Raw genomic sequence first — 27,601 nt, 5'->3', positions numbered from 1 at the left:
GGCTCAGAAGGCTGAGACAGGAGGATCGCAAGTTCCAGGCCAGCCTAGGCTACACAGAGAGACCCCGTCTCAAGAGAAGAATTTAAGATTAACACATCGTATACTACAAGCTGGAGGGATAGTACATCCTACAGGCTTGAAAGAGAACATTCTACAGGCGTAGACAAATTAGTTCTCAGGCAAATGAGGGGCTACCGAAATACCAAAACATTGTCCCCCAAAACCATTCTTGGAGACACTTGCAAACTCAGATAAAGTTCTCATAAAATATGGCCTTGTGCTCAAAGAAATCACTATTGATAAATTTATAATCCTGAATTCATATGGGTGAGGGCAGACTTGGCTTCTGTCTCTCTTCCTTTAAAAGGCTTTGGCTTTTTCCGTGACAGTAACATATTTCATGGATCAAATGGTCTGCAACAGCACAGCACACACAGTTGTCAGAAGAGAGCCGGAGGTGGAGGGAGGCCGGGCTTCAACAAGCTCTCACGCCGCAGGCACCTTTTAGCCAAGGAGGAAGGGCTTGGAGAAGGAAGCCAGGCTCTGCAGGCCGGAACAAAGACCTCGCGGTGTCCAAGCGTCGCCATGGCAACGCGGGGCCTGTGCCGTCCCGGATTGGCCGGGCCCGGCGCGCGCAGGGCCTGCTGGGAGAGCACGTCACTGCCGCAGTTCGGCCGGTTTGAAGTTGGCGGGCCCGATGCGGTCGGTGGGGCGGTGGCGGGTCGCTTCTCCCGGTTTCTGCACCGGGCTCGTCCTCGACCGTGAGCCTGAGTCTCGGTTCTCCTCAGAATCCTCCGTCCTGATGACGGGCGCCCAGGGGCGGGGCGTGAAGGTGGAGGCGAAGTCTGAGGGTTCGTCGCCGCCGCCTTTGAGCTGCAGCAACTCCACCTTGTCGCTGTTGTCCCCCCTCTGCCACCAGAGCTTAACGTTCGATGAGGACGACGGTGACGGGGAGCACAGGGAAGCGGTGGACGACGATGCCCATGACGCATCGGCCAAGGTGGCGAGCCTTGCAGGCATGGGATTACAGGGGTGCACCAGGTAAACCCGAGGCTCCCGGCCGAGGCGGGCCTTCTCAGGGTTCCTTAGACCTTTCTAAGAAGCTTCTGCTGGCCAAACAACCCAAGAAGGTACCGCAGCCCGAGGTGCTGCCCCTTCTACACAAACGAGTCGTGGGCAAATTCTCCCACAGGTTTCCTGTGAGTCTTGGCCCTTTTATCTGAGATTATGATGATTACTGCAATCTCACCATCCAGGAAAACATATTGAACATAGTCTCAAAACACACGGAACACTGCTGCAATTATTGGAGTTTTATGAATATTCAAAAGCCAAATTGTGGACTCTAGAACTCTTGTTCATAACCTTAGCAACCAAAATGTGTTAGTAAACAGGTCACTTTTAATACCATAAAGAGTTGAAGTACAGAGGCTTCCAATGGCCACCTCAGCTTGGAGAGACAGGTGTCTGATCTGAGCAAGAACTTTTAATGGGATAGTTATCATTGTATCAGATAACGTTAGAACTGAAGGGATTATTAAAGCTATTTTAATATGTTTATTTCTACAGTGATTCATTTAGCAAACATTTACTATTTGACACATACTAGTTTAGATACTGGGGACCATACACACAATAAACACGGTTTCTACTGCAATGAAATTAAAGCCCAACTCAGGCAATTCATTTTGCAGATAAAACTCAATATAAATAAAAGTCAAGCCCAAGGCATACACCTAGTGTATTAGCAGCAGACCTGAACCTAGTGCTCCAGTATACCCATCAGGTTCTTTTTTCCCAGTACCACTTACCTATAATTGAGTGCATAGAAAAAGGAGCAAAGGGCCTATCCCTGCAGGAATATTTCTAAAATAGTCCTAATAATATAGGTCCATTCTGGGGTAAATTCCTTATGTCATCTTCAGGAAGTATTTACATGTTTCTGGTTGTTGAGCTGTGTATGGGACAGTACGGGAGATCTAAGAAATTGAGACCAGAGCATCCATGCTTTTTGTGTAAGTAGCAAGATAACTTCCTTCAGTATTAGGCATTCATAATGAGAATTGGCAAATGGAATATGGGAATATATAAAGTGATCCATGTACATGCTTACAAGATGGCCTTTTAAGGATAAAAAGTGAAAGTAAGTACATTGATGGGAATTGGGGTTAGAAAGAGTAACCAAGTAAGCCACTTGTCCAGGCTGCATGTAGCAACAGCATTCTCTGATTAGCCTCCTGGTGTTAAGGATTTGGGAGTTCATTTTTCATTAGGGTCTTTGCAGGGTTTCTTCAGAGCTGAGTGGGTCTCATTTTTAAAATAAATTTTAAGGCTTTGGCAAATACCTTCTGATCATAATAGGACTAAGCATTGTGGACATAGTTTAGTAGCCTGAGGAAATAATGGCCATCAAAACCATAGCTCAGTTGGCAGAGTGGCTCATGGCTGGAGCACCTGCCTAGCAAGTGAGAAGCCCTATGTTCAAACCCCAGTACCACACCAATAAAGGAAGAAACGGGGGGAGGGAAGGCAGGAAGGAAAGAAAGAGAAAGAAAGGAAAGAAAAGGAAGGAAGAAAGAAAGACCACAGCTAAGACCCATTCGTTTCCAAGAGCCAAAAGGCTGACCAAAGGAGCTTTTTTTTGCGGGGTGGGGGGTTGGGGGTTAGAGAGGACCTAGACCTTTCTACCCAAAAGTTTGAATGAACTAGGAGCACCCCAATGCTAAGGCTGCCTTACTACATTTCAGTCCTTATGAATCAAAGAATATGGGACTGGAAAGAGAATGCAGAATTTGTCAGGCCTTGTGCGTAGCATCAGATGGTTGTTAGGTACTAATAGAGAACAGATAGATGCAGTGATTATTTTCGATCACTTCAGAAAACCTAGCATTTCTTTTTAGAAAGTTAAGAATTTAGAAAATGTCCTAATTTCTCCTCCCTGCTTTTGCCTTTAGCTTGATGGTGATGGGATGGGAGAGTGGGCAGCCTGAGTCATAGTACAGCCATTGTTTGGGGATACGAACATCCTCTGTGTAAAGCAAGAGAGCAAACCTAGAACTGTGGGGAATTTTATATACTTTCCCTATCCTGCATCTGTGAAAGTGATGTGACTGTGGCCAATAAGACGGTAAGGCTTTTTTGAGATAGACACAGGAGTTGGATGCATATGATGGGTAGATAAAACCTCAGGATATTTTCAATGTACATAGGGCCATGCTTAGATACTACATTGACTTTCAAATGGATTGGCCAGGACTGAAATGAATTTCAAAGTTGACCTCACACAAGATAATGAGAAGTATTTTCCTGGAGTCTTGAAATATACTTTGGACCTACTGTTAATCTATTCAGCTATTTTCTGGTTGTTATATCATTCTTATTAGGGAAGTCATGCCTTAGATACCATGATCATAAATGGCTACTTTATCAAGACTTTCTCTTGATTATGGGTAGAATTGTAATATATAGCCATTTTTAACACCCTTGTTTAAAATGTTAAGGCAAGAAACTTAAGGTGTTACTTAAAAAAGAAACTGATTTGACTGATTTCTCCTTTTAGCAAATGTTTCAGATTCTAGGCCCTTAGTCAAGACATATTTTCTTTCTTTAAGGAATCCATGGTCTGCAACAGAGGCCCAAAATAACAGGCAGAGTTTCACAGCCAATAAAGATGTCACAGTTGAATTCATGGTTTTTTTTTTTTTTTTTTTTTTTTTTTTTGGGTGGGACTAGGGTTTGAACTCAGGGCTTACATGCTTGCAAAGCAGGTGCTTTACCACTTGAGCCACTCCTCCAGCCCCAAGATGTCACAGTTGAATATTGAAGGTGGGCGTGGTGGGGCACAGCTATCATCTTAGTACTCGGAGGTTGAGGCAGGAAGAACTCAAGATAAAAGTTCTTAAATAATACGGTTTTAGAAGGTGAAGGCAGTTTGATGGATAAACTGATTCAAATATTGGACTTCCTTTTTATGATTTTATATGAATGCTTATGCATAATTAATGCATATATATTAGTAAGAATTACAATTTTGAAAATGCATTATGAAATTTTGTTTTCATTTTACAGCTAAATGATTTCGACTTAGTAAGAAAAGCATTTCATGTATAAGTGCTACAGTATTCTCTCTTTTGTAGCAGTGAAGCTGAATCAGAAGATAGCCAAGAACGGAAACAGATGTGCTTACCAGAAAGCAGGCTGACACCATGGGAGGTGTGGTTTGTTGGCAAAGAAAAAGAAGAGCGTGACCGGCTGCAACAGAAAGCTCTAGAGGTAAAGCTAGATAGTGTTCTTCTTACTTAATCCTAAACTCATAGAGTTGAACTGCTGCTATAAATTAAAATGTGAGTGATATTGTTCCTGAAAGCAGTGTTTGTGCATGTGTTTATGTTATTTTACTTATCAATTCTAATAAATCTTATTATGGAAATATATGTTCATTAGAAGAGCATTTGAAAAATGCTGCTTATTGTAATTAAGAAAATGAAAATCTCTTCTCATTTTACCACCTGCGTTAATATGATGGCAAATAGCCTTCTAGATTTTCTTCTATGTAAAGTTTTAAAAATAAATAACATTGGCATCCATAAGAGATTAGTTTCAGTATCTTCTTGGATACCAAAATCCACAGATGCTCAAGTCCCTTGTATTAAATACATAATATTTGCAAATAACCTATGCATATCTTACCACATACTTTAAATCATCTCCAGATTGCTTATATTACCTAATTCAATGTAAATGCTATGTAAATAGTTGTCATACTGTGTTGTTTAAGGAATAATGCAATAAAAAATGTGTACATGTTCACTACTCATTTTTCCCCAAAATATTTTCCATCTACGCTTGATTGAATCCACAGATTTGGAATCCATGAATACAGAGGGCTAATTGTATGTGCAAATGTATATTTTTAGACATTCACAATGGCACTTTATGATATGTTTCTTTAACTAATTAAATTTAATTGGTTGCTTTTAAATTTTTTTAAAAAGAGAAAAATTGATACAGAGATAGGAATCTATCCCTTTGCCTCCCAAAGAGCACATGCTATAGAGTGAGTATTTGCTGGGATGAGAATCTGCTGGTCTTTCTAGGCTTTTCAGTTTCTGTCTTCCTCTCTACCTTACTTAAGGATATTTCTGTGTGTGTGATTCACTTTTTGAACTCTCACTGTCCCAAAACAAATTAGTTTTAGATACATTTTCTTTTTTTTTTTGGTGGGGTAAAAGGAGTCCCTGCTGCTTAAGGAATTTAATGATATCTTTATGTCTCTTTGTAGTTTTAAGTCTTAAGGGATATTGTCTTTTGGTGAGGATAGGTGGAGTCATCCTTTATTTATTTATTTATTTATTTTCATTTTTCTTTTATTATTCATATGTGCATACAAGGCTTGGTTCATTTCCCCCCCCTGCCCCCACCCCCTCCCTTACCACCCACTCCGCCCCCTCCCTCTCCCCCCCCCCAATACCCAGCAGAAACTATTTTGCCCTTATTTCTAATTTTGTTGTAGAGAGAGTATAAGCAATAATAGGAAGGAACAAGGGTTTTTGCTGGTTGAGATAAGGATAGCTATACAGGGCATTGACTCACATTCACAAGAATCCCTTATTCTTTGAATTCTGTTTGCTATTCAGAGCCTAACAACCAAATAGATGTGTATAATTTGTCATCCCCTAAACTCACTGTCCAGACTAATTGTCTTAATTCTTACACAGAAGTGACATAGATTTGAATGGTAAAGGATACTTAATGTCATTTTAAAATGGCTGCCTGATAATATTAAAATATATTCAGAATGTTAAATATATATTAAAATATAATTAACTGGCTCACTGTGTTTGGATATTTCAGTTTATTTGAGTCTGTTTGTAAGCTTGTTATAATTATCGTGAGAATCAAAGCCTTGGCCTTTATGATCTTCCTTGGAATAAGTGTTTCATGTCAGTTATTTCTGTGGTTGGTTTCTAATCAGGTAGGCAATCACATGTTCAGGAGACTTGACATGATTCACTGATTGTAAACCCTAGTACATTCTGCTATTTCCCTTTTGTATTCTAGAACACAAGTTTATTCCTAGAAAAGTGCAGCATGAGAGTAGCATTTACTTCCTCTTAGCAAGGTACAGGACTTGAGAAAGACGTGGTTTGGTGTTAGGAAAGCTTAAGAAAAACCCTAGTTCCAGCATTTGTTTTTACTTGTTGGGCAGTTTTGACCAGGTTGTTTAAAGTTTTATACTTTTAGTTTTCCCCTTTGTATAAGAGGGATAAAATAATACCTGTCAAGGGATTTGTGTGAAGATTAAATGAAACAAAGTAAAAAGATTGATTTTTTTACTTATATCTTTGCTATTCATAGCCTTCTTAGAAAATTTTCATTTATTTTCAATAAGTAAGAATCAATAAGTAGTTCTGAGATCCCAGACTCCTCTTACCTCAGATTTTAACATCACCAATTCCATTATTTAGTATAGTAGCTTTTTTCTTTTCTTTCTCTCTCTCTCTTTTTTTTTTTTTTTCCTAATGCTGGGAATTAAATCCAGGGCCCTGGGCATGTTAGGCAAGGGCTCTATCACTGAGCTAACACCTCTGGCCCTAGTGTTATGTATAATATATGGGTGTGTATATGTATATCTAAAATAATGTCTTAATTTTGTGCAAAACCTGGTATTGTATTTTTTTTGAAAGCTGGTTACAACCTATTAAATTGATTTTAGACTCACAGTTTTGAAAACTCTGAACTAATAAGGAAGTGATAAAGCAGAGTCTGTTCATGGTATTTACTTGTCTGTAACTTTCTTAGAAATCCCTCATTAAGAAAAGGAAAGTCACTTTAAGTTGTTTTTAGTCAATATTCAGAAAAAGAAGTTACTTAAATTACAGAGGAATTAGTAAAGGAGTCTGGATTATGGAGTCAAACAGAATAAGGCTGAAGTTTTAACTTTGACCTTGGGAAAGTTATTTGACTTCTCTTGGCCTCAGTTTCTTCCTCTATAAGCTACATTGTTAGAGGTGCAATAGTGGTGTGATTAAAAATGTAAACTCTTGAGCTGTATTTTCTGCATTCAAAACTCAGACTTTCGTCAGGCACTGATAGCTCACAGCAGTGTTAGCTGCTTGGGAGAATGAGATCTGGAGGATCCTAGTTCCAGGCCAGTATGGGAAAATAATCCAGGAAACCACATCTCAACCATTAGTTGGGTGCAGTGGTACATGCCTGTCATCCCAGTTAGGTGGGAGGCTGAGAACAGGAGTATGACTTTTCCAGACCAGCCCAGGCAAAAAAATTTGCAAGACCCCATCACAATGGAAACAAACTGGGCATGATGGTATGTGCCTATAAATAGGACGATTGTGGTCTAGGTCAGCCAGGGCAAAAAGTGAGATCATATATTGCAAATAACCAGAACAGAGGGGGAGATTGTGAGGGTGACTTTACCAATGTATAATGTAAGACTGTTTGGAAGATCACAATGCATCCCCGTGTACAAATAATATGTCCTAGTAAAATTATAAAAAACAAGAAAATAAATAGAATAACCAGAGCAAAAATATGGCAACTTAGACTTTGAGTAAGTCCTTAACCCCTGTGCCTTAATTTTTTTTATCAGTGAAAGGGGGAGGCTACCTCATAGTCTTGTTATGATGAGCAAATGAGTATCAGGATTAGCCTAATACATAAGAAGCACTGAATATGAATTCATTGTTACTATGTATGAGAGATGATGATACTTATGTTGCTTTGAGAACAGATTAAAATAATGAACACAAAGTCCCTACACAGTGATTAAACATATAGTAGGTATAATTATTTGTAAGGATTTTGCCTTTTCTTGTTTTGAATAGTTTGACATTTCTTATGACCACTTTATTATGTAATTCTGAATGGGCTAAGGTATTTTCATGTGAATCAGTCATGCCAGGGGTATCAGAAGTCTGACTACTCAATGTTTTTGTAAGCTTATTTTGGGCTGCTGTAATCTTTATTTCTTTTCATTGCCTTTTTCTTTGTTTTATTTCCTAAGTCATGCTTTACTTTTGTACTCATTAACTATATTCCCTATTTTTTTAAATAAAATTTCAACCATAGAGAATAGTTATCTCAGATCCTTAGTAAAGGACAGAGAAGTAATTTTGCTAAGGTTTCAGTTAGTAGCAGAGCTGATATTGGAATCCAGTTTTTGACTTGCAATATAAGCACTTTTTCCACAATGTCAAGATGTATCTTAGAAATAAATGGGTCAGATTTCTCTTTTGAACTCAGAGACTTGTGCTTACTAGGCAGCACTGTACCACTTGAGCCATATCTCCTGCCCTGAATTGGGCTTAATATTTACCTGTTTATTTATTGTTTTTTTGAGACAGAGTTTTATTATATAGTCCAGTACAGCCTTGAATTTGCTCCATAGCCCAGGCTGCCTCAAACTCGAGATCGTCCTGCCTCATTCTCCCAAGTGCTGGGATTATAGGCATACACCACCACACCTGGCTTAGTATTTACTCTTGAACTTACTCAGACATTCATATTTCCTGTCTTTAAAATTTATAGGAAGCTGGGCACCAGTGGTTCAAACCTGTAATCCTAGTTACTCAGGACGCAGAGATCAGGAGTATCATTGTTCGAAGCCAGCCAGGGCAAATATTTCTCAAGACCCTATCTGCAAAAACCCTTCACAAAGATAGGGCTGGTGGAGTGACTCAAGGTGTAGGCCCTGAGTTCAAGCCTCAGTATCACCAAAATAAATAAATAAATAAATAAATAAAATTTATAGGCTATGTTGAGATCATCCCACCTCACTATTTTGATTTCAGTGACATTTAGATTTGTTTCAGAAATCTCTGAGACTGAACTTAAAAATTATTTTAACTGTTTAAATTTACCCACTTGTAAAATTTTACAAATTTATAGCTATTTTTGAGATAATAAATATAGCAAACATTGAACATTAATGTTATGAAAAGCTAGCATATTGGTTTTATAGATTATTTAAAATTGTTTTTCATTTTTATTAATTTTATGTAATTCTTTAGCCAACTTCCCTGAATTCTCTGTGTTTTTTGGCTAGTTTTAATTTTTAACATTTTAACATAAATCTGTTCAAAATTATAAAAATTGCCTATTTTGTGAATAGTCAGATAATTTTTCTTTTTTTCTTCTTAAATAACTAGCCATTAATGAAGGAATAGATCAGGATATATAGAGCGTTGGCAAAACTCAAAGCTGTCATTGTTTTTAGTACCTTCAGTGGTAAAAAGTTCTTTAAAAGTAGTCACAACATGTTGAAATATAAATGCATGGTAGATTTTGGTTTTCCCTAGTCAACAGTTTACTCTATGGGAAAATAGCTATAATCCTGCTGAAATTCAGTGGTATACCAGAAGGCCATGGAGGGGCATTTTGACAGCGGACTCCTGCTCTGTACCGGAAAAGGTCTGCAGTTGATGATGGACAGGGCTGGAAATTCTAAGAAGCACCAACCTTGGAAGAGGCAGTGTGTCTCAGAATGTGAGGCATATTCTACGTCTGCAAATTATTTGGACAGATATCCTAAAATCAGAGCATTATTTAGGTCAGTGATAGCATTCTCTAGATACTTGTGACCTTTTCTTCTATAACTCATACACTAAAGTTAACCAACATTTGGCAGCTATAAAATAGGAGTACAAGATCTGATTTTTTTTGATTTGTTGAGTTATGTGAAGAGTCTTTTAAAGGCACATAAATACAGTCAATCATGTCTAGTTGTACATTTAAATTTTTCTTAAAAATAAAATTTAGAAGTGTTTTGGAAATTTAAGAATATATAGTTGCCAGATCTACATCTAGCCTGTTATACATATATATATATATAAACACATACATACTTATATATATGTATTTTTCTCTCCCTTTACTTATTTTCTGACACACATCCAACCTGTCTTCTACTTATAACTTACTGTAGTAACCTCTTGATCAGTCACTCTCAGAATAGTTCTCATCCCTTCAAACACAATCTTTAGCCTTTGTCATTAAGAGCACTAAATCATCCCTTTTGCCATATAGTCTTGCTTCATAATGTTCAGTTTACTCTGCTTCTCTCAAAAAAAAAACTCTCTTTCTGTCTAAAGAGGAAGGAAATTAGTACCACACTCTAATTTTCTAACTCCCCACCCCACGATCATCTCTCTTCTTAAAGCTGTTTCCTCACAATTATAAGAAACAGTGCCCTGGTCTTCCTCTCCCTTCCTTTCTCTGACCTATTTTTATAACAGAACAGCTGAAAACCTAGTACTTAATTCTCTGGTGCATAAAGGATGAGATTAATCTGAGACTTCTATAATTTTGTCTTTATATATTTTTATCTCTGTCTATGTGTCTGCTTAACTAATCTATTTATCTGTCTCAGTTCTTGCTAGCTCTATAGCACACTCTATAATAATGTATACTGAGTGAGTAATCAAGGAATAACAGCTACTGAGTTTGTGAAGAATCCTTGAAACCAAGATGGATATTTGATTGTGTGGGTATAGTTTTTAAAAGCTGGAAAACATTCTGAGTGAGTGAGGGCATTTATTTTCTATGCAGTAGAATTTTAGGATAAGTCATGAGAGACAGATATCTTGTGATCATTTGTTCTAAAGTACAAAAGAATATGCTCTTGGTATCAAGTTTGATCTTCATTTAAGACACTGGAATTGGTCTGAAAGTTGGAAAATTATCCCTTTAATTTCCACCAGTGCCCAAATAAGTATATTTTTGGGAAAAGGAAGTATGGGGAGGAAGGGATGGGACAATGGAATATATGTAAAAGGTATCTGATTATTAGTATCTAAAGAGAGAGAAGAAAAATAACCAGTAATTATGAATGTAGAGTCCTAGACAAGTCTAGTTTGAACAGCTTTCTCAACTAATGCCGTAATTTAACTGATGAGTGACAGAGTGGTGGCATTCAACTTGTAGTTTTATTTGGCCATACCTTCTACATTCTTTCTCTTGAGGAAATGCCCAGACGTGTAGATTCGAGTGACAGCAAGGCAGTTAAATAATCTGGGATATGAATGTGGTTTTGTTTTATACCCCAGAAGCTATAAAATAAGTGAAGAAAATTCCAGATTCTTTATTTCCCTCTAAGGAAAATGGAATAGTTTCTTTATATTTTTTCCTTTAGTATAAATCTTAATTAAAAATTTTAATTTATTGATTATTTAATTTCCTTTATCTTCATCAAGAATTTAGAAGCTTTTTATAACTGTAAAAAAAAGGTTGCATTTCTCTTGAGCTACTGCCAATAGCTTACAATGATGCCAAACTTTATGTGTGGGAAAGGTGATTTCAGTGAGGGCAGTTTAGCTGAAGTTTAGTCTAAGAAACTAGTGTTTTGCTGCCAAGCAATTATTTGCATTTCTAAAAAATGACTTACACTTTTTACCAATGCTTTCTTTCACCATAGACTAGTTACTTAAATAAGTTTTTGTCACGAGAGGTATATGTCCTGTAAAGAAACTTGTGTAGCCTCAACCTTTTAAAAAATAGGTGATGTAGGTATTTCTATTAAATATTGCTTGTTGTTTAAAATCCATAGGAATTGAATCAAGAATTAGCAAAAAGAAAAGAAATGGAAGAACGTGAAAAAAGGAAGATAATTGCTGAGGAAAAACACAAGGAATGGGTTCAGAAAAAGAATAAACAGGTAAAGAGAGTGAAAAATGCACGCCCACACTGACATCTCTTTTGCAAAGTCTTTTTTCCCATCCCTCATTACCTACACTTTTCTTACATTTCTCTTAGATTCTTCTCTGGCTTTTTTTTTCTCCCTTGCCCTCATGGATATTTATGAAGTCTCTGTCTTCTGCTCTGTGCCCTCTACTTTTTTTCTTTTTATTCCTGTGGTTTCTACTAATTATCTTTCAGAAGTCACTAAGTCTGTATCTCTAGACCTGAACTTTTGAAGTGTTGAATTTCCATCTAAAGACTCCAAACTTGCACATCTAAAACAAACTAACTTTGCCCATTCTCCCTTCATGGACACTTTCTGCTAGCTCCTTTATTTTTGCTTAATAGTTCTACTGTCTCCTCAGTTCCCTAGGCATAATTCAAATTCTTATGTAGTACCAAACACCTCCCTTTCTTTGTAATTGCTATTCCCTCTGTTTGTGATCACTTCTGTATAGTCTCATTTAATCTTTCAACTTTATTAATAGTTTCCTTCCCCACACTGGCATATAAACTCTATAAGGTCAGGAATTTTGCCTCTTTTTGTCAGTTCTTCAGCAATTTGATCAGTACCACACATGAGAGATTACCCAGAAATACTGAATAAGTCCATCCTCCATGTCTCTGCCAGATTAATCTTGTTGAAGTAGTCTGAGTTATCATTCCCTCTTTCAAAAAAATATTTCTCATGGCTCCCCGCTGTCTTTTTTAATTTTTTGAAGGTACTGGGGCTTGAACTTAGGCCTCATGCTTACTAGACAAGTGCTCTACTACTTGAGCTACTCCGCCAGCCCTCCTGATTGTTTTCTGAATGAGATTTTCACAATGCTAGCCTTGTTGGCTAAAGACCCTCTACTCTATTCTCTGAGCCAGACTACCATTTCAACATATCTCTCGCCTGTGGTGCCCTTAATTCTATGCTGTTGCTTCTTACTGGGCTTTTTTGGGGAGCACACACAAGATAATAATTGCCTGTCTTCATGGAGTATTAGTTTTACTGGAAATTTTTCAGAAAAAAAAGTGTTATATTTTTATATTAAATCAAGTAGAGAGATATGTAATGGAATAAAACATAAATTTTATTTTATTTTTTGTGTTGCTGGGAGGATCAAACTTAGGGCTAGGCAAGTACTCCACAACCTACTCCCTCAGCCCTAAATTTTATCCTATTTTAAAGATACAAATAGATTTCCTAAGAAGAAGAGGGCCAGTGGGAGGAGGGAAACAGGAGAAGATAACAGGTATGGTGTGTGTCAATATGATCATAATACGTTATATACATGTATGAAAATGTCAAGGTGAAACCCATTAAAATGTATACAAAAATAAAGGATCAAAACTTAATATGCCCCCCCAAAAAACTGACCACCTCTCAAAAAGCCCAAATAGATTTCCTAGAAATCTAGAGCTTCGTGCTATGCTTCACAGCCCACAGGAATGTGTATTCCTAGCTCTTTTGAAAATGTGTACCTTCATACTGCTTATTTCCTTATTTTATTTTCAGTGGGACTAAGGTTTGATCTTAGGGCTTCATGTTTGCAAAGCAGGCACTATACCTCCAGTCCATTTTGCCCTGATTATTTCGGAGATGGGAGTCTCACATGCTTTTTTCTTGGGCTGGCCTTGAGCCGCAGTTCTCCCTATCTCAGTCTCCTAAATAGCTAGGATTAAAGGTGTGAGCCACTGGCACCCAGTTCATTTTCTTTGTTTTTATATACGGCATTTCATCAAGATGGAATCTCCTTGTATCCTCTACTGTAATGTTCCCTGTACCATGCAACTCAAATTACTTCCTGCATGAAGTGTTACCTGTTCAATTGTTAGAGGCTCTTTAATGTGAATCTTTACTCCATGTATATCGCTATGATCGCACTTTACTGTACATACTGCTGTATACATGAGCATGTTTTGAAAAACATCCAGCTGCTTTGTATTGTGTGTATGCCTTCACTTCCCTTGTAACTTTAACATCCTTAAGAGTAGAAATTATTTTTGTACATTATTTATTGCAAGATTTAGCAAAATACTTTGTATATAATAAGCATTTGTTGAATGAATGAGTGATTTTCCTGGTTTTTTTCTTTCTTTCCTTTTTTCAGGGTTGAGGAATGTACTCAGGGCATCATGCATGCTAGACAAATGCTCTATCACTGAGTGATATCCCCAGCCCTCCTTTCAATTTTTTAATTTATTTAATTTATTTATTTAAAATTTTTCATTAGAATCTGATTTTCTTTTATGAATTTAAACAAATGTTAAATTGTAGGACAATGTTTTAAATTTTTAATTGTAATTATTTTTGTCCTTACCTTTTGTTGAATCTAATACCTATTTATATTAATAAGAATACCAAGTAAATAATTTCAGTAAGATGAAGATAGCATGACCTTCTTCATTCAGGTATTATAAGAAGATAGTAAGCTAGGGGTGTGTGTGTGTGAGCATGTGTGTGTGCTCTGTGTTATAACTATTAAAGTATTTCTTCCTTACTTTAGAAGTCAATTATTCTGCTTTTCTTTGTTTGTTTGCTTCAGCCCATAATATAACAAGAAAGAGTTCTTTGTGAATAAATGCCAGTCTCAAAATCTATGTAAGCATTACAAAACTTTGGGTTATACCTTTTTGAAGTTTATAACCATAAATCAAAATAGCACTACATGTGCAGAGTAGTATGCTCTCTCTTCTAAAAGCCTCTTTTATCTTCTAACTCCATTAAGCTAATTTTGCCATGCCAATCACACATAGTTGTTGTTTGCCTAAGAGTGTAAAATACTGCTGAAAGATCGATGATCTATTTGCTGTTTTAATTAATGGCAGTAGATCTAATCCTATTATTCAAGAGGAAAAATATTCTTTCTTTTGGAGCTAAGTGGCTTACCCGACATAAATCATTAACTATTGAAGTCAGGATTTTAGAAGGTTGGGAATGGATTAAAAAAAATGAATCCTAAAAAATTCAATTTACCTATTTTGAAGCACTCCTGTGCCTGTTAAGGAATAATTAATGACTCTGTTTTCCTTTGTTGTTTTTTTTTTTTTCTTTAAAACTATCAGATTTCTTATTTCAGACTTCCTTACATTTACCTCTATTTGGAAAGACTGCACTCCTGGTTCTTCTCTTCCTGTCTGGCCTCTAGCTTTTTTCTCCTCTGTTTACATTTCATGGTGTGTGGTCCTGTGCTGCCTCCAGCTTCATTCACATTTTAGCATTATCGGTGACTGGTATTTTCTCTGTCATTTTCACTGTGTTCTATCAAAAAAATCAGACAAAAAGAATTTATGTATCCATTAGCAAAGCTAGTTTCTTATGACTGTAAATTGTTAAATCCTTTTGAAATAAATGGCTTATCTAATCTGGTACTTTTTTATTTGCATTGCCATACTAACTTACTTTCTAGATTTTTTTATAGCATTGACATATATTTTGCAAAAAGGATTTTTATTCTCAGTGTTTTAAAGTTATTTAAAAATAAAATTGGTTTTACATCTCAAAAAACAACTGATATTTTTACATAAAATACTAATGCAGATCAACAAGGTATCTGATTGGTAACACTATTATCAGTGTATCATTCAAGCTTTCAACAAATGTTCACTCAGCTTTTTCTACGCATCAGTCAGGCACTATTAGAGGAACTAAAATAGAAAGTCAGAAACTTCTAAGTACCTAATTGTTGTTCATTTTCTTTAGCTGTAAGACAAAGATTCTCCCAGGCACCATCTTTAAAAAAGATTTATTCTTGTGCTCTGTGTGGTATAGAACCAATATGCTAGGAAATTTGAAGCCACTTAGTGGTTGATTACTTTCTCTTGGTAGCAGTGACATGAGTGCCTACCCTGTTCTCCTTTTGTTAACTAAAGACATTCTGTTCCCTTTCCCTTCAATTCTATAGAAAGCCTGTCTGATGCTTTTAATGAATTTATTTATTAGCTCTAAACTCATTTTTATTAACACATATTGTACAAAATGCCAGGTTTCATTGTGACATTTTCATACATGCATATAATGTACTTTGATCACATTTAGCCAGTTACCCTATCTTGCCCTGCATTCTGTCTGATATATATCTATTTTAACTTAATGAGTTTTGAAAAACTTTATGTACCTATGTAACTAACCAACATCACAGTCAACATATAGAACATTTTCATCACCCCAGAAAGTTCCCTTTGTACCACTTTGCTTTCAACCCAACTCCCTGCCACTAGCCAACCCCAGTTCCAAGGAAACTAGTAATCTTATGTAGATTAGATTTGCTTTTTCTAGAATTTCATACAAATGAAATGATTGAGTGTATACTATTAGTCTTTGGTTTTAAACTTATGATATTTCACATGTTACTGATTCCTTTTTATTGGTGAGTGGTATCCTTTAGAAAAGCACAAATTGTTTATTCATGCATTAGCTGGTAGACAGTTGAGTTAAACAACTCATTTTGGGGGTATTATGAATAAAATCTAAGACCACTCCTATATAAGTGGATATTTATTTTTATATATCTTGGGCAGATACCTAGAAGCTGAACTGCTGGTAAGTGTATGTTTAACTTTATGAGACATTACCAAACGGTTTTTTACAATGCTTGTACTGTTTTACATTCTAACTATTATTGTATGAAAGTTCTAATGGTCTACATTTTTTCCAGACTTGATATTGTTGATCTTCTCCCTGTAGTGAGTGTGTAGTGTGATGCCATTGTTTTTCATTTCCCTCAGGTCTAGTGATGTTTAGCAATTTTTCTTAAGCTAACTGTATTAGTCCTTCAGGGCTGCCCACAAAGTGAGTGGTTTAAACAATAGAAATTTACTTACTCACAGATCTGGAAACTGGAAATCAAGACGAAAGTGTATGCAGGTTTGGATTATCCTTACTCCTCTCTCTGTGGCTTGCACATGACTTTGTTTCTGTCTCCTCACATGTTTTTGTCTCAGTACTCATACCTGCCTGGTGTCTTTTTCTATGAGGATTAAGGTTCCACCTCATTTAAATTTAATTACTTCTTGTAAGGTTCTGTCTCCAAATATAGTCACACTGGGTTATCACTTCAACATAAGAATGGGGGCAGGACAACTTAACAATTCAGTCTGACTGTTTCTGTCACTTTCTCTCTCTCTTCTTTTTTTTTTTTTGGTCAGCTTTTCTGGTTTTCTTTTGTGTTAGTTTAAGTCTTATGTCAAAAGTAGTATGTGACTTTTTATTAAGATCCCAGGCTAGGGGGATAGCTCAGTGACAGAGCACATGCTTAGCATGCATGAGGCCTGGGGCTTAATCCCCAGCACCTACTTCCTTCCCCTAAAGGTGTAAGAATTATTCTTATATTTTTTTGAGACAGAGTCTGGATATATTGCCCAAGGTGGCCTTGAACTCCTGGGCTCAAGAGATCCTGTTATCTTGACCTCCTGAGTAGTTGGGACTATGGGTACATGTGCCACCATGGTTGGCTCTAAATTAATTCATGTGTTTCTTTTCACATTTTTGAAATTATTATTTGTGGCTGTGCTGGGGACTGAACCCATACCTGCTAGGCAAGTGCTCTCCACATCCCCTAAAATTCTTTATGCATTCTGACCGTAAGTCCCTTGTCAGATGTATTTGTTGCAAACATTTCCTCCTGTTTAATTTTTCTCAATGGTGATTTTTAAGGTACAAGTTTTAAATTTTGATGGCATTCCATAGTTCAGTTTTTTTCTTTTATAGTTCTGTTTGTTTGTTTTGGTGGTACTAGGGATTGAACTCAGGTCCTCATGTTTGCTAAGCAAGCTCTCTACCACTTGAGCCATGTTCCCAGCCTTAGTTTACTGTTTTTGTATCTTTATTTAAGAAACATTTGCCCATCCCTAGAGTTTAAATATTCTCAGTGGTTTTTTTCTAGAAGTTTAATAACTTTAGCCTTACCTATATGTGTATTTTGAGTTAATTTTAATTTATGGTATGAGTTAGGGGTTATGGTTCATTTATTTGCGTATGGATATCCAGTTGTTCCACACTCACTATTGAAAAAAGAATCCTTTTGCTATTAAATTACCTTGGCATACTGTTTAAAATCAATTAACCCTGTATGTTCAGATTGTACTCTCTTCCATTGATTTATATCCTGTGCCAGTACTAAGTTAGTACTAAGTTAGTACTAAGTGTGTTAGTAGAACTTTATAATTCTTGAATTTATAGTTCCTAGATGATGTGAATCAACCAACTTCTTTTGTTTTGTTTTTCAGTACTGAACTTGGAGCCTTAGGCTTGCTAGGTAGGCGCCCTACCACTTGAGCCACTCCACCAGCTGGCCAACGTTTTTCTTCTTTTACAAACTTAGTTACTCTGCTTCTTTCCATATAAAATTTAGAATCCACTTATCAACTTTGCTACTAATGTCTTTCTAATAGTGCCTGGCACTGTTGGGATTATATTAAATGCATATATCATTTGGGCTTTTCTCTCCATTTATATTTGTCTTTTTCATTTCTCTCAGCTTAGTTTTTAATGTATTAAGGCATTATATATCTTTGTTAAATGTATTCTTAAGTAATCAGGGTTTTGATTATGAGAGTGGTTGTCTTATCTTGTCCCTGTAGTTTTCATGCCTGTTTTTGGTGTTAGAATAATGCTTGGTTCTTAAAATGAACTTGGTATGTTCCTTTTCCCTCTGTTTTCCAAAATAATTTCTGCAGTTATTTGGTATTGTTTCCTCTTTAAATGTGAGTATATCAGTGAAGCTACCAGAAGCTGAAGTTTTTTGTGAGAAATTTTTAAATTTTTAAATCATTTTTGCAAATAGTAGATGGTAATTCAGACAGTATTTCACTTGAATTCGTTTTGGAAATTGGGATATTTTAAGGAGTTTAATATGGCCTCATGTCTGTATGCTCTGTGGTCATATATCACTGTGTGACCTTAAGCAAATTACTTACTCTAGTTGTGCTTTCCTTGCTTCCTTTGTAAAAAGGATGGTAATAATTTCTACCTAATATTGTGGTTATAAGAATTAGTCCACAGTCCATACATACAGGCATAGTTATCATCTGGTGTTAGCTACTGCAATTGAAAACATTGTGGGGACTGGGTGATTGTTGATGAGGTTGTAGAAGGAGTCATGAGTCACACAGATTGAGCAAGACGTGCTTCAACATCCTTTTCAGACTAGATCAGGCATGTTCAGGGTAGTGTGGCTGACACTCCAAGGTCCTTTTCAATTTGTGGATTTTCTGTCAGTGTGAAGTAAGTAAAGTCCAGTATTGTTTCAGTGGCTATTGAGTTGTCAGCATGAAAAGGTTCCATCTCACAGCTCTTGGCCGCCCAGCAAGAAAGAAATAGAACAGCTTTAGGAATGACTTGGGCTTTGACTTTTAAGACCTGCTTTTCCTACACAGCATTGAACTTACATTTTATGTAACTGATATGTGCTAGTTCAGTAGTAAGTTATGTGAAATGGTTGTGAGATACTTTCATATTTAGCTCATTTCTTTGCTTCATAAAGGGTGATACATAAGGCATTTGTTTTGCATATTCCTTTTATACCTTGAATTTTAATTTCTAGATGTTCTTTAATTCTAAAGAGAATTAACTGTCATAATTTACTTAGAATTTAGCTGCTGTTAGTAGGTTATTATTTGAATAAGATGAAAAAAACTGAGTTACAGTTTTTGTCAAGGATCAATAATTTTTTTTCTGTAGAAGTCCAAATGGTGCCAGGCATGGTGGTGCCAGGCATGGTAGTGCCTGTCTATAATCTCAGCACCCAAGAGGTTGAGGTAAAAGGATTGTAAGTTCAAAGCCAGACTGAGCTACATATCAAGTTCAAGATCAGCCTGGCCAATAGCAAGACCCTGTCTCTGAGAAAAACAAAAAGACAAAAAATTCCAGATAGTAAATATTTTATGCTTTTCTGGCTGTACGGCCTCTAAGGCAACTATTCAACTTTGCTATTGTGACATAAAACAGCCACAAACAATAAATATGTAAACAAATGAGTGTGGCCATATTGCTACATAATTTTATTTGCAAATAGTGGTGGCTGGTGGACCAGATTTGACCTTAAGGTCTCTATTTGTGAACTTCTGATCTAGTCAGAATTGTATAGTCAAAGATTCACCTGGTTTTGCCCTTACATACAGTATTTAATAGGCATTATTCATTGTCCTCTGGAATTCACCGCTGGTGACCATTTATCAAGTGTATTTATTGACAGTCTGGGAAGTGTGTGTATGTGGTTCAGATTTAGAGTAAGAGTAAATTCATTAAAAGTTGTAAGATTTAGGACAGTCTAGGAGGTTGTAATTTTTGCTCATTACTTTATCCAGCAGTTCCCTATTGAGCACCTACTACTTGCTTAGCACTCGCCTAGACACTGAGTATTCTTTGGTGACCAGGATCTCTATTGCTGCCTTTAGGAACTCACATCCCAGCAGGTACTGACATTGAAGAGGTAATTGCAGGTATGCTACATGTTTTCATAAAGCATGTTGTGCCAATCACTATGCTGCTACCCAAATCAGGAAATAATTGAAGTTGAAGATGTGGTTCCAGGGGTAGAGTGCCTGCCTGGCAAGCGCAAGCCCTGAGCTCAAATCCCAGTACCACAAAAAAAAAAAAAAAAAAAGAAAAAGAAATAATTAAAGTTTAATCTTATCTGATCGTCGAAGCTCAGCAGGGTGAGACCTGGTTAGTATTTTGATGGGAGACCCCCTGGGAACATGGAGTGCTGTAGGCTTTAAAAAATAAAAAGAAAGAATTGAAGTTCAGAGAATTCTGTATATAGCAATCCTTGTCTGAGGATAATTACAGGTATTTTGATAAAAATTCCTTTATTTTTATTTAAGCAAAGGAAAGAAAGAGAACAAAAAATTAGTAAAGAAATTGAGGAAAAAGCAGCAAAGGAACAGGAGAAAGAATATCTGCAAGAAAAAGCAAAAGAAAAATATCAAGAGTGGTTAAAGAAAAAAAATGCTGAAGAATGTGAGAAGAAGAAGAAAGAAAAGGTATTTTTATTAAAATGACCAGTTAGAATGCATGACTTTGCTGTTTATATGTGCCAAATGTATGTGAAACAGTATATAATTAGAAAATTAGCACTATCTTAGCGTAAAACAAATAGATGAAGCTGTCCTTATTTCTATTATCCTGTGTTTAAAATTCATAATGAATGTGCATTTTTGGTTTTCTTAGATTGAGAAATATTAATAAGCCTGTTGATGTTTTTTAGTCAGATTCAGATGTTTGCAGTTACTACTTTTAAATACTTTCAGTGCTCTTTTATGTGGTTATATTATTGTATTATAAATTATAATACAGCATATTGCTTTTTCCTTCTTGAGTTTGATGCCTATTGTTATTAAGTGGTAGACACCTTAATATCACATTCCTGGCTGTTTTCAGTTTTGCTGTCAAATTATAGAAATAAATTTAGTATTATCCCCAGAAAGTCATTGTGGGTAGGAAGCAACTGGGAGTGGGGGGACAGTGGGATTTGAGTAGGATGTTTAGTTACAGAATCCCTGAAATTTTTTTGGTCTTGCCACTTTAAGGAAAAAGAAAAACAACGGCAAGCTGAATTACAGGAGAAAAAGGAAATAGCAGAAAAAAAGTTTAAGGAATGGTTGGAAAATGCAAGAAATAAACCTCGTCCAGCTGCAAAGAGCTATGGTTATGCCAATGGAAAACTTACAGGTTGGTTTTTATGTTATGTGGCTTCATAAGTATGGTTTGCAGAAGCAAATGTCATAGATTTTGTTTCTTTTTGCCAAACATAGAAATGTGTAAAAAATATTTTTCTTTTAAATTACTATTTTCCAGAGGATTATATTATGATATACTGTGTTGCTAAGGAGATATTATAAATTCATTGTCATTGTCCATAAATTATTTATTTCTTAAAGGCAATAGCTGCAAAACTAAAAACTTAGACTTTAAAGCAATGACTTGAAGACTGGGGATCTTGTGCCATGGTAGGGTGCTTGCCTAGCATGCACAAGCCCTGGATTTGATTCCCACCACTGCAGAAAACAAAACATAAAAACTTAAGGCAAGGGTATTATGGAATTCTAGGGGCTGGGAATGTAGCTCAGTGGAGGAGCATGGGTTTAGCATGTACAAGGCCCTAGGCTTAATCCAGATTCTCTCCCCACCCCCTGCCAAATGTGCTTACATTTCTTAGATGATACTGCCTTAATTAGGACATGCTTAAGGGGTCATTTTTGCCTCCCCACTTTCTCCCATCCAAGTACTAACCAGGCCTAACCATGCTTAGCTTCTGCGATCAAACAAGACCGACATGTTCAGGGTGGTATGGCCGTAGACTGCCTCCCTTCCTTCTAACCTTCTCTAAGGCAGACCTTCTAGTGTCTTTGACACATTCTTTTGCGGGGTGGAATACTAGACAGCACATGACCAAACACAAAACCAGTTGACCTTTAGGCTTGGTCTGATTATAAATGGCAATGCATGTTTTTCTTTTTGCTTCATGTTGGAAGCTCATACCTTGCTGACAGCTGCCTTCACTGGTTTAAGTGATTTATTATTAAAAACGCTCCCATTCTGTTTTGTTCACACACTAGAACATATTCCAGACTTTGTTTTGACCAGCTTGGTGAAGTGTGTGTTGACACATCTATGCAGCCAAAGTGGGCTGCCAGTGTCTGAAAGACACATTCCTGCTGTCAGGATTAGTCCTCTCTTGTATGTCACAGAGGTCATCCATCACAGCTACTGAGCATAGCATGTTCCTGTGGTGTTTTGTTTCGTTTTAATTTCTTATTTGGGAAAAGGTTAATATTAGTAATTACCAGTAGTTTTAACCTAATGATTAGGTAGTAAGACTAAAACTTCAGGTGAGAATATGCATATTAACTAGATGCTAACTACTAAAATAATGGATGGTTTATTAATTTTTTCTACATTTTTAATGTTTCTTATCAGCAGAATATTTATATACAAATACTATATTTCCCATCTTTATTCTTTATGCTAATATGATTTTTACAAATTATGAAATAAAGGAATTGATGTGCCTATAATGAGTGAAGAATTTGGAGATGATTTACATGTTTCTCCTTCACACCATTATTAGTTGTTGAGCATCACAAATCTTTAAACACATGCATCAGAAGAATGCTCTATAACCAGTAACCAAAATTACAGTGATATTACAGAATCTTACTAAGTTGTGAGATAATTCAAAATTTCAGTGGTTCTAAATAGGAACCTTGATTCATTTTAGTTCCATATGCAAGATAAATTATTCTGTAAAGTGACAAGAAGAAACTAGTACAAAATCAGCCATTTCCGAGACTGAACTAAGAAAATGAAGGTTTTATTTAATTCAAGGGGTCTAAAATTATTGCTTAGTGAAACTTTTGCAAGCATTTTTATTTATATTGATTTCAACATTTTGATTCTCAAAATTGTTTATCTTTTAATATTTGTTAACAATGTTTACTATATTTGAAAAGTGTTAAAGCTTCGAAAATATTCAAGATTTTAAGTTTTAAATTAGTCAGTTTGGATTACCAATGATAGTTTGCCTTTTTGACATTTTAACATTTTTCTAGGAATTTTAAAATAAGCTATTTCTTTGAACTCAAAAAGTTTTATTTTCTTGTTTCGTTCAATGATTCTAGGTTTTTACAGTGGAAATTCCTATCCAGAACCAGCCTTTTATAATCCAATTCCATGGAAACCAATTCATATGCCCCCTCCCAAAGAAGCTAAGGATCTACCAGGAACAAAGAATAAAAGGCCTGTGACAAGTCAGCCACACAAGCCACCATCTCTGGTAATTCATAAAGCCAGAAGCAACCTTTGCCTTGGAACTCTGTGCAGAATACAAAGATAGTAGATGTGGTAAATAGCATGCTTTTAATTTTTTTAGCTATTTAATTTTAAAATCAGAATTTTTTTACTACTCAATTAGTAAGTCAGCATTTCTTGTGATTAATGATAAGTACCAGTTTTTGCATTTGTGTGTGGAATACTTAAGAGTTCATGAGGAAAATGTTTTCTGTATTTTGATTTTAATAAACCTCCTTAAGTTGATCTTGTTTTGCAGAATAAGTGACTGGATATCTAATAATTGTGTTTGTGTTTAGTTTTTATTAAAATTATACTATAATACCAATAAAATCAAGTTTCTCTTGTGTTCTTTTATACTCTGTTATTTGCTTATGTTTGTTTATGTCTGTGAACATAATAAGATTAAGATTAATTTGTTCAAAATAAGCATTTCTAAACTATATGCTTATCTAAATGAGTCAGAAACCAAGAGTAATCAAAAACAGTCTTTGTTGATGGCTTTTGGTATATTTTTCTATCTAGATATTTTTACAATAACTCACTGAAAGCCCACTGTACAACACAGAAGTAAGGGTTGGAATTTTCATGGGGAAATATAAAAATACTGTTTTGTGCTCTGGATCTTAGGTTGGCCATGTTGTAATCTTGACACACTAATAACATTTTGCTAAGCTTTATAAAAATTATACAGTAATTATAACTTGATTGTTAGCCTTGAAATTATCAGTATGTTATTTTACATATTGAAACTATTAAATGTTAAGTTATATTTTACTGAGGTTGAAATCACAGATCTTATTAATAAATACATTTTAAGATTACTAAAATAGCTACTAGCACTTAGTACTTTAAAAATTTTTTAAATATGTCTTTTTAAGGGAAAGTCTTTTTAAAAAAAGCATTTAATATTTAAACCCCTTTGAACATTGACTTAAATATTAATAATGAAAGGATTCTTAAATAGGTACAGTGTGTTGGGGGGTACTTGGGGGAGGAGGAGGGTGAATAAGGAGATTAAGATGAGGGTATATGATTGATAGACTTTATATACTTATATGGAATAGAACAAAGAAACCTCTTACAATTGCTGTAAGTGGGATGGGAAGTAGGTTGAGGGGTTGAGACAGTGGGGATGATCTAACCAATACATAATATAAGCGTACTTAGAACTGTCACAATGAATCCCTCTGTACAACAAATACACCCTACTAAAAAATTTTTATTAGCATATATTAGTTGCACAGGGTATTTCATTGTGCCATTTCCATATATGCTTGCAATGTGCCTTAGTTAGGTTCATCCACACCATCATTCTCTTTCATTCCCCTTCCTGCTACTTAAAATGATTTCAACAGGTTTCATTGTTCTATTTGCATATAAGTATATAAAGTACATCGACCAAATTCACCCTCCTTTAACTTCTCCATTCACCCTCCCCCTCATACTAGCATCCATTCCCTAACAGAACCTGTTTTACATTCCTGTCCTTTATTTTTAAGTGTCTGTTCATTGTTCAAATGAGGTTTTACCATTTTATTTCACCTATGAATATATTGTACTTTAATTAGTCTAGTCCCTTCTATTATTCTCCCTACCTCCTCCCACCCGCATTACTCAACAGCTTTCAGTGCATTTAGTTATGCCTTCTTCCTAAACTGATGCAATGTATTTAAATATTATTCACTTTCTATCTCATTTCCCCTCAAGCAGTCCCACTATTGCAAATACATATATGGCAAATGTATATATACACATATGTATGTATATGTGATCATGTTTGTATTTGTCTACTTATTTATCTTTTGGATCTATCAACCACATATGAAAGAAAACATACAACTTTTGTGTTTCTGAACCTGACTTACTTCACTTAACATAATGATCTCTACTTCCATCCATTTACCTGCAAACAACATAATTTCATTCCTCTTTATGGCTCAATGATACAACAATGTGATATATATATCACATTTATATATATATATCACATTTTCTTTATCCATTCATCAGTTATAGGGCATCTGGGCTGTTTCCATGGTTTGGCTGTTGTGAATAGTGCTTCAGTAAACATGGGTGTGCAAGTATACTTACTGTATCCTGACTTAACATTCTTTTGGAGGTATCACTGGTTGATATGTTAATTTGTTTTTTAAGTTTTTGAGGAACCTCCATTCTGCTTTCCATAGTAGTTGTACTGATTTACATTCCCACTAATAGTGTATGAGGGTTCTTTTTTCCCACATCTTCTCCAGTATTTGTTGCTTATATTCTTGATGATAGCCATTCTGACTAAAGTGAAGTGAAATCTTACTGTACTTTGATTTGCATTTCTTTTATGGCCAGGGATGTTAATCATGTATTTATTGGCCATTTATATTTCTTTCTTTGAAAAATGTCTGTTCAGCTCATTTGCCCATTTCTTCATTGGGTTATTGATTCTTTGGGAATTTAGTTTTTGAGCTCCCACTCAGTAAATTTTAATTATTAATCCCTTATCAGATGTATTTGTGGGAAAGATTTTCTCACATTCTTTGGGCTGTCTCTAGTCTAGTGACTGTTTCCTTTGCTGTGGAGAAGCTTTTTAGTTTGATGTAGTCCCAATTGTCAGTCCTTTCTCATAATTGCTGAGCTATTGGAATTCTATTCAGGAAATTATTGCCTATGCCTATCTGTTCCAATGTATTCTCTACTCTTTCCTCCAATGATTTCAAAGTTCCAGGCCTTACATTAAGATCCTCGATCCACTTTGAATTGGTATTAGTCCAGGGTGAAAGGGATGTGGTTTCAATCTTTTCTACATGTAGATATCCAGTTTTCTCAGCACCTTTGTTGAAGAGGCTGTCTTTTCTCCAAGGTATATTTTAAGCTCTTTTATCAAAAATCAGATGGCTGTAACTGTGGATTTTCTGTCTGGGTCTTCAGTTTTGTTCCATTGGTCTTTCTGTCTGTTTTTGTGCCAGTACCATGCTGTTTTCATTACTATGGTTCTATAGTATAGTTTGAAGTCAGGTATTGTAATATCTCCAGCACTATTCCTTTGCTCAGAATTGCTTTGGCTATTCATGGTCTTTTGTGCTTCCATAAATCTATATCTGTGAAGAATGGCATTGGAATTTTAATGGGGATTGCATTTGAACATATAGATTGCTTTTGGTAGTACAGCCATTTTAACAATATTGATTTTGCCAATCTTTTGGCATGGAAGACCTTTCTGTCTTCTGATGTCTTCAGTTTCTTTATTCAGTGATTTATAGTTTTTGTTGTAGAGGTCTTTTGCTCCTTGTTTTGGGATAAAGACCCAGATACTGAGCTCTAGCAAGCTAGCCTGCTGGCTTCCTGCCTCTCCTTTGGGTAGGAACACTGAACTGAGTGGCTTTAGCCCACTCCCATCAGTCCAATCTGGGAGCCTTCAATCAGTCCACTTAGCCAAAGTTTTCTTAAGGGAGGAGGGTCAGATTCAACCAGCTTAGTCACCAGATCTCTCAGGGGTCAGAAGGATTAACTTCCTCAAGCTGAGCTGGCCTGTGTAATAATAGCCTGCTGGCTCTCTACCTCTCCTTTGGATAGAGATGCTATGCTGAGTGTCTTCAGCCTATCTCTGCCAGGCAGTCTGGGAACCTTCAATCAATCCACTTAGCCAAACATTTTTCTCAGGGGATCAGATTTAGCCTGCTTAGCCATCAGATTTCTTGGGGGTCAGATGGATTAGTTCCCACAAACTGAGCTGGTCCGTGCAGTAACCTACTGGCTTTCCACCCCTTCTTTGGGTAGAGACACTAGGCTGAATGGCTTTTGCCCAATACTCTGACCCTCTCCAAACTTACCACCACCAGCTTGTTCTGGGGGCTGTCAGTCCACTTAGCTAAAGGTTTCCTCGGGATCAGAGTCAGCTGCTTAGCTGCAAGAATTTTGGGGTATGGACAGATTAGCTCCAGCAAGCTGAGCTGGCCTGTGGTTGCCCAGGACTGAATGTGGCTAGCTTACCTGATTTGTTTTGCAGGCTAGTCTATCTGGTATTGGAGGGGGTGCAGGTTGGTAATCAGCTAATATCCCATGGCTTGAGCAAGGCACTTAGCCCTCTGTGTTGTTTTGCACGAAGGGTACCCTTGTGAGCAGAAAGAAACT

The 27,601-nt window shown here is 36.2% G+C and overlaps 1 protein-coding gene across 2 annotated transcripts; it reads left to right on the top strand.

The window, feature by feature from the left end:
• Nucleotides 1–521: 521 nt before the first annotated feature.
• Nucleotides 522–23,806, top strand: Ccdc34 (coiled-coil domain containing 34). Of its 2 annotated transcripts, none has more exons than XM_074043183.1 (6): nucleotides 522–1,041; nucleotides 4,137–4,272; nucleotides 11,564–11,671; nucleotides 20,509–20,667; nucleotides 21,214–21,355; nucleotides 23,305–23,806. In XM_074043183.1, the coding sequence occupies exons 1-6, from the start codon at nucleotides 698–700 to the stop codon at nucleotides 23,517–23,519; spliced, it is 1,104 nt and encodes a 367-aa protein (XP_073899284.1). In that variant the 5' UTR covers nucleotides 522–697; the 3' UTR covers nucleotides 23,520–23,806. The 2 variants fall into 2 exon arrangements, with proteins under 2 accessions (XP_073899284.1, XP_073899277.1); XM_074043176.1 differs by having other exon boundaries at nucleotides 638–1,041; nucleotides 4,140–4,272.
• The last annotated feature ends 3,795 nt before the right edge of the window (nucleotides 23,807–27,601 follow it).

This window comes from Castor canadensis, chromosome 1 (genome assembly GCF_047511655.1).
Source record: "Castor canadensis chromosome 1, mCasCan1.hap1v2, whole genome shotgun sequence".
NCBI lineage: Eukaryota > Metazoa > Chordata > Mammalia > Rodentia > Castoridae > Castor > Castor canadensis.
This window is presented reverse-complemented; position numbering and strand designations above follow the sequence as displayed.